The sequence below is a fragment of the Colobus angolensis genome, unplaced genomic scaffold, assembly GCF_000951035.1.
Source record: "Colobus angolensis palliatus isolate OR3802 unplaced genomic scaffold, Cang.pa_1.0 Scaffold96, whole genome shotgun sequence".
NCBI classification, from domain to species: Eukaryota; Metazoa; Chordata; class Mammalia; order Primates; family Cercopithecidae; genus Colobus; species Colobus angolensis.
The window spans coordinates 565,924-574,080 of NW_012123598.1; the positions used below are offsets into that span (position 1 = coordinate 565,924).

The window sequence follows — 8,157 nt, forward strand, 5'->3', positions numbered from 1 at the left end:
GGCCAGATCTCAGCTCACTGCAAGCTCCGCCTCCCGGGTTCACGCCATTCTCCTGCCTCAGCCTCCCGGGTAGCTGGGACTACAGGTGCCGCCACATCGCCCGGCTAGTTTTCTGTATTTTTTTTTTAGAGACCGGGTCTGGTCGGTCCCGGGCGGAACCGCAGGCGTTGCTCGCAGGCGCGGTCCCATCGCCGCCCAACACGGGGAGTTTGACCTGCTCCGTGTCCGGCCTGGGCCTGGTCCCCCGCTCCTTAGACAACCTGGTACCCCCGGGCTCCCCCGGGAGTCCCATGTTGGTGCCAGGCCCGGTGCGGACGCCCGCTCTACACAGCGCTGTAGCCCCGAACTCCCGAGCACCCACGATCCGCCGACCTCAGCCTCCCGGGGAGCTGGGATTACAGGCGCGCGCCACCGCGTCCGGCGTATTTTTTTTAGTAGAGACGCGGTTTCACCGTGTTAGCCAGGATGGTCTCGATCTCCCGACCTCGTGATCCGCCCGTCTGGGCCTCCCAAAGTGCTGGGATTACAGGCTTGAGCCACCGCGCCCGGCCATGAGCAACATCTTACAGTGCTTTTGAATTCACAAAAATCACACGGATATTTAATATACCGCATTTTTCATATAACCCTGATGTTATGACCTGAAATTATTGGAAAATGGTAAATACAGTTGATTGCTGTATAGCAAATTGTACTAGTAACCAGTCGCAAACACATGTGGAACCCAGCCAATGGTGTATGTATTGGTTGGGTTATTATTTTCATAACTTTACAAAGGAAAACTATTTGCCCCCTGCTTTCTTTTTGTGTCCTGACTGAAAATCATGGAGTGCTTTGACCACTCTCACCAGCCAAGCTGCAGGTTTTTCCCAGAAGGCTTGAATCCAAACCAGAGCCTGAAACAATCCCAGGCACTGATAGAGGTATTTAGGTTTAGGTTGCTGCCCAAAACACTAAAAGAAACTGGTCCCCGCCCTCGACCAAATTCCTTATAAACTTATGTAAACCCCATACCCTGACCCTCTCACGGCAGTGGACACACCAAAGTAGACCATCCTCCACCTTTTTTTTTAGACAGGATCTTTGTCATCCAGGCTGGAGTGCGATCACAGTTCATTGCAGCCTTGAACTCCCGGACTCAAGTGATCCTCCCACCTCAGCCTCCTGAGTAGCTGAGACATGCCTAGCAAATTCATTTATTTATTTTGAAATGGAGTTTCGCTTTTGTTGCCCTGGCTGGAGTGCAGTGGCGTGATCTCGGCTCACTGCAACCTCCATCTCCTGGGTTCCAGTGATTCTCCTGCCTCAGCCTCCCGAGTAGCTGGGACTACAGGCGCCCGCCACCATGCCCAGCTCTTTTTCTATTTTTAGTAGAGATGGGGTTTCACCATGTTGGTCAGGCTGGTCTCGAACTCCTGACCTCCAGTGATCCGCCTGCCTTGGCCTCCCAAAGTGCTGGGATTACAGGTGTGAGCCACTGCGCCTGGCTGCTAAATTGCTTTTTGTAGAGACAGGGTCTTGATATATTGCCCAGGCTGACTTTGAACTCGTCTGCTCAAGCAGTCCTTCCACCTTGGCCTCCCAAAGTGCTGGGATGACAGGCATGAGTGACAGTGCCCAGCCAGTTGGCCATGCTTTTCCTCTCTCTGTCCACCTGAGGATATGCTGCAGCACTCTCTAAGTTCCCCCTCGTCAGTGCTCCGGACAGACCCCTCTGGTGTTTAGTGCTTCTTTCTTTGGAATCGCAACTGGCCTGCTCTCAGAATGGTTTTGGGCACTCTCTTGTTGGAATGTCCCTGCTGCCACTTTTGGAGTGACTCTTATCTAGTCTTAGGTTCAGTGGGACAAAATAAAGGAATGCAAAAAATTCGATGAAAATCATTTATCTAACATAAACAATCCATATCAACAGTAGCAAAATACACCAAGATACTCCACACATTACCGGTGTTCTTCCAACTCTCATGAGCACTAGCATCTCCATCCAATTGCTGGCTCACACCCCGTTTCTGCGTCAGTTGGTCTGGAGGGGGACCCAAGAATGTGCTTTTCTAATCAGTCCCTAGCTGCTGCTGTTGCCGGTGGGAGAACATTTTGAAAACCATTGTGTCAACACATGAAGAGCACCATTCTAATCTTGTAGGGAAAATATGCATATGCACCTGAGTTCTGGGATCTAGGTGTCTGAAGCAGTTAAAATAGATATACCCCAAAATAAGTGTTTTCCATTGAGTTTTCAACCTGAGATACTTGTTCCTTCATTCTGAGTGAAGTACAGGATTCTTCTTCCAAGGATGAAGTGAGGCCGAGTGAGTTTGCCAAGCAGGTCTGTACAAAGAGTCGTCTTCTTATTCCCCCTGAGGGATCACTCCTGCCTGTGTGCTAAGTAGCCGAGAGTTCCCTGCCTTTCTTAACAGCTCCTCAAAAATTCCATTGTGCATGTAGAAGAAGATATACCCAGAGTGAAGCCTCGCCTCCTGCATTTTGGTCTCTGAGATTTCTGATACACATAGATCGTTGTATGTGAACCAGGCCTGCTTCTGAAAGTCATACACATCGCTGATGTAATGACCTGAATTTGGGGAGCTCCCAATATGGCTGACAACACTGATGAGTCTGTAGGCCTGAAGAGGATCCCCCATCTTCACGTTTCTTGTCAGTTCCTTGGCTTCACCTCTTGTGTTGTCTGTATCTAAAATGTTTTTGTTTCCTGGGTTATCAGAACCCAATGCCCCGAGGTGGTTCAGGTCAGCCTGCTGAAGTCTTAATTCTGTAGACTGATTGGGAGTCTCCTCTGCATGTTCCTGGGCATCCAGTTTCCTAACACCTGGAGGTGGGACCTGCTGAAGAAATTCCTCTATTATGCTCTCCTCAAAACACTGCTGGAGCTGTTCAGTCATTCCTTGAGATCCTTCTGGAATCCTGTTTTCTTTACACTCATAAAAGTCATTGGTAGACTCCATGACACTGTCAAAATCGAACTCTATGAATGTATTGGTTTTCTCATACTTCTGAAGTTCTGGATGTTGAGGCACTTCTTGAAGATGAACCTCAACAAGACTTGTGTCTGGGCTGCTGATCGGCTTCCCTCCATCTTCACAGATCACAGGAAGAGAAATGTCTTCCTGGTCCATCGGTGAGTCAGCCACTGGAAGCTCCTGTTCACTGATTGCCCTGTCTCTAAAGTGGACCAATTCTGACTCTAGTGCAGAGCCATTTTCCAGGTCTCTCTGATGCTGCTCTTGGCTTGCTTCTCCACAGTCTCTCTGGGATCTTTGTAGGTCGGCATTCTTCTCTGGTTCAACAGGTACAACCAGGGAATCACTGGATTCTGAGGTCAGCTTCATTGATGGTGTCAATGGGCTGGTGATCTCAGAAATCATCTCCTGGGAGACTTCCAGGACTTCACATTTCCCAACAGGTGCATGACTGCTCAAGGGAAGAGGTGGTTTGGTGCTTTCATTGCAATAAGAAGATAAGCTTAAATATTTGGGAATATACACTTGCTCGTTATTCTTCACCAGCAACCAAGCATTGTTGAAGCTATAGCGTTTCAGATGAACGATAAGGACCCTGGAGAGCCTACTAAATGTATGCCTTGCAACACAACTCTTGTGCTTACACATCTCACAGTTATACTCAAGCTCTTCTTCTCTAAAGAAAAGATCTAGAGAATTCTCAATGGACAAAGGAAGTGGTTTTGTTTCTTGGTGCAGGTTGATGGAGAGATAATTGTTAGGTTCTACCTTGAGAACCGCATGACCACAGGCTTTACAGATAATGGAGAGCTGCAATTCAAACTCAAAATTAGCAACAACAGGACAAACAAACACTTTGGTGGCAGCACTACCAACATGCATTTGTGGAGATGAATTTTCATTCCCGCATTTTTTCCCAGTATTCAAAATGGCATTTAAGTGTTCCATGTCTTCTTTCAGCTGGTCTAAACACTGACCTAAAAACTCATGTGCATCATTCTGCATGTTGCCAGAAAATATTTCTGCAACTGCTGAAATGACTTTTTTAACATTCCCAAGTAATTCTCTCTTGATCTCTGTACTACAGAAATCTTTCAAAGCAAGCAGCTGGGTCAAGGTCATAATAAGAGCCTCAATGGGAATATATTCCCATGGGACATCTTGAGTGAGTAAGTCATCAGCAAAAGATGGAATTGCAAATAGCGATTGTAAAATTGCATTCATGTAACAGGTGTTTCCCAAATTGGGGAACCCTTGCTGCAGTTGCTCTGAATGAGAGTCAGGAGGCACCTGGGCTTCGTTGCATTTTGGGTCATCCTGGCTGTGCTCTGGTTCTAATGGAAATGTCAAACCATTTTTGGCATCAAGAGTCTGGGTTGCAAGAACAGTCTCATCTAGGTTAGGATGTCCATTAGAGTTGGTCTTGAATGAAGGCCCGAGTTTCAAATCGCTAGCTTTTTCTAAATCCTCTAAACTTGATGGGTTCTTCCTAATGCTTTGTATATATTTCAAGGAATCTGTCATATATTTCTTGTTTGCTACAGGGTTATGTTCCTTCAGAATGTCCTCGTTCATCTGTAGATCAGATGCTGGTGGGTTTTTCTCCTTCCCACCTTGATTTTCTAATAACCCTTTTTTCACATGTGTTGGTGATTTTGACATAAACAAAGGCATCTTCTGATAACTTGGCTTGTTACAAATGCTGTAAAATGAAGTTTTGTCAATTTCCTTCAGCACATTCCTGCTTTCAAACACACTCCAATCATCATCAGGTTTCATGGGTTGCTGAAATTTGTTTTGATGGATTATGTCCAGGAACATATTCAACTGTTTAGCATCTCTGTAGGATAGTTTGTCAATAAACAAGAACACATTGTTTTTCAAAGTTAAACGCAGGTGACTTTGTCTTTTTTTACAATGTCTAAGGACCACACTTCTAATGTTATTACTCAGCTGAAAAATTCTGATAAATTTTCCAGATTTGAAAGTGACCACCAGTTTAATTTCCTTTTGTCTTTGCACTGTTTCAATGAGAGCTTCTTTCAACTTAGTCATCCCAGTCCTCTGGCTCCAAATCTGGATGAATCCACGTACCTTTAGAGATATCATCCTTTCTTTATGTAACCTAAAGAAGAAAAGCACACATGCATTTTAGCCAAAAATATATTAACAGTTATGTTTTATGAAAAACGTCATTCACATATAATAATGATTTATTTTTCGTCTTCTTATGCTCTAAGTAAAACACTCTTTTGGCGAACTGCTCATATTCTGAAGCTATGCCAGTTCTGTAGAAGACATAGACTGAGGGCACACACTGTTTCAAGGGAGCTGTTAGACGAGAAAGAAGACACAAATGGCCGACAGAGATATGAACAGGTGTTCAACATCACTGCTCATCAAGAAAACACAAATTTGGTTGGACACGGTGGCTCATGCCTGTAATCCTAGCACTCTGGGAGGCCAAGGTGGAAGGATCACTTGAGCCCAGAAGTTCAAAACCAGCATGGCAACATAGGGAGACCTCATCGCTACATAAAATTTTTTAAATTTAAAAAAGGGGAGGGGCCAAGATGGCCAAATAGGAATAGCTCCCAGCAAGACCAATGCAGAAGGTAGGTGACTTCTGCATTTCCCACTGAGGTACCCAGTTCATCTCATTGGGACTGGTTAGGCAGTGGGTGCAACCCACAGAGGGTGAGCAGAAGCAGGGTGGGGCATTGCCTCACCTGGGAAGTGCAAGGAGCCAGGGACCTCCCTCCCCCAGCCAAGGGAAGCCGTGAGGAACTGTGCTACTTGGCCCAGATACTACGCTTTTCCCACGGTTTTTGCAATCTGCAGAGCAGGAGATTCCCTTGTGTGCCTACACAACCAGGGCCCTGGGTTTCAAGCACAAAACTGGCCAGTTGTTTGGGCAGACACCGAGCTAGCTGCAGGAGTTTTGGTCTTTTTTTTTTTTTTTGGTACCCCAGTGGTGCCTGAAACCCCAGTGAGACAGAACCATTCGCTCCCCTGGAAAGGGGACTGAAGCCAGGGGTCCAAGTGGTCTCACTCAGTAGGTCCCACTCCCACGGAGCCCAGCAAGCTAAGAACCACTGGCTTCAAATTCTCACTGCCAGTGCAGCAGTCTGCAGTTGACCTAGAATGATGGAGCTTGGTTAGGGGAAGGGCATCCATGATTACTGAGGCTTTAGTAGACGCTTTTCCCTGGACAGTACTAAGGAGGGTGGGAGGTTTGGACTGGGCAAAATTCACCACAGCGTGGCAAAGCAGCTGTGGCCAGACTGCTTCTCTAGATTCCTACTCACTGGGCAGGGCATCTCTGAAGGAAGGGTAACAGTCCCAGTCAGGGGCTTACAGATAAAATCGCCATCTCCCTGGGATAGAGCAGCTGGGGGAAGGGATGGCTGTGGGCACACAGCTTCAGCAGATTTAATCTTTCCTGCCTGCTGGCTCTGAAGAGAGCAGCTGATCCTGATAAGAGGGATTTCCCAGCACAACAGCTCTGCTAAGGGACAGGCTGCCTCCTCAAGGGAGGCCCTGATGCCTGTGCCTCCTAACTGGGAAAGAACTCCCAACAGGGGTTGACAGACACCTCACACAGGAGAGCTCTGGCTGGCATCAGGCTGGTGCCCCTCTGGGACAAAGCTTCCAGAGGAAAGAACAGGCAGCAATCTTTGCTGTTCTGCAGCCTCCACTGGTGATACCCAAGTGAACAGGGTCTGGAGTGGACCTCCAGCAAACTGCAGCAGACCTGCAGAAGAGGGGCCTGACTGTTAGAAGAAAAACTAACAAACAGAAAGCAACAACATCAACATGAACAAAAAAGACCCCCGCACAATAACCGCATCCAAAGGTCGTAAGCCTCAAAGATCAAAGGTAGATAAATCCATGAAGATGAGGAAAAACCAGCACAAAAACGCTGAAAAATCCAAAAAACAGAATGTCTCTTCTCCAAGTGATCGCAGTTCCTCTCCAAGGAGGGCACAAAACTGGACGGAGAATGAGATTGACGAACTGATGGAAGTAGGCTTCAGAAGGTGGGTAATAACAAACTCCTCCGAGCTAAGGGAGCATGTTCTAACCCAGTGCAAGGAAGCTAAGAACCTTGACAAAACGCTACAGGAATTGTTAATTAGAATAACCAGTTTAGAGAGGAACATAAATGACCTGATGGAGCTGAAAAACACAGCAAGAGAACTTCGTGAAGCATATACAAGTATCAATAGCCAAATTGATCAAGTGGAAGAAAGGATATCAGAGACTGAAGATCAACTTAATGAAATAAAGCGTGAAGACAAGATTAGAGAAAAAAGAATGAAAAGGAATGAACAAAGGCTCCAAGAAATATGGGACTACGTGAAAAGACCAAACCTATGATTGACTGGTGTACCTGAAAGTGACGGGGAGAATGGAACCAAGTTGGAAAACACACTTCAGGATATTATCCAGGAGAACTTCCCCAACATAGCAAGACAGGCCAACATTCAAATTCAGCAAATACAGAGAATATCACAAAGATACTCCTTGAGAAGAGCAACCGCAAGACACATAATCATCAGATTCTCCAAGGTTGAAACAAAGGAGAAAAGTGTTAAGGGCAGCCAGAGAGAAAGGTCAGGTTACCTACAAAGGGAAGCCCATCAGATTAATAGTGGATTGCTGCAGAAACCCTAGAAGCCAGAAGAGAGTGGGGGCCAATACTCAACATTCTTAAAGAATTTTCAACCCTGAATTTCATATCCAGCCAAACTAAGCTTCATAAGCGAAGAAGAAATAAAATCCTCTACAGACAAGCAAATGCTGAGGGATTTTGTCACCACCAGGCCTGCCTTACAAGAGCTCCTGGAGGAAGCAATAAATATGGAAAGGAAAAGCCGGTACCAGCCACTGCAAAAACACACCAAAATATAAAGACCAATGGCACAGAAGAAACTGCATCAACTAATGTGCAAAATAACCAGCTAGCATCATGACGACAGGATCAAATTCACACATAACAATCTTAACCTTAAATGTAAATGGGCTAAATGCCTCCAGTTAAAAGATACACACTGGCAAATTGGATAAAGAGTCAGGACCCATCGGTGTGCTGTATTCAGGAGACCTATCTCATGTGCAAAGACACACATAGGCTCAAAATAAAGGGATGGAGGAAGATTTGCCAAGCAAATGGAAA

General features: G+C 46.1%; 1 protein-coding gene across 2 annotated transcripts in view; it reads right to left on the reverse strand.

The window, feature by feature from the left end:
* Positions 1-2,158: 2,158 nt before the first annotated feature.
* The window catches only part of USP29 (ubiquitin specific peptidase 29), a 14,515-nt gene continuing 8,516 nt past the window's right edge, over positions 2,159-8,157 (reverse strand). For both annotated transcript variants that reach the window (XM_011932412.1, XM_011932411.1), the window contains exon 4: positions 2,159-5,103. In XM_011932412.1, coding sequence (XP_011787802.1) covers positions 2,349-5,087 — 2,739 coding nt within the window. In that variant the 5' untranslated portion in view covers positions 5,088-5,103 and the 3' untranslated portion in view covers positions 2,159-2,348. The remainder of the gene's footprint in view (positions 5,104-8,157) is intronic.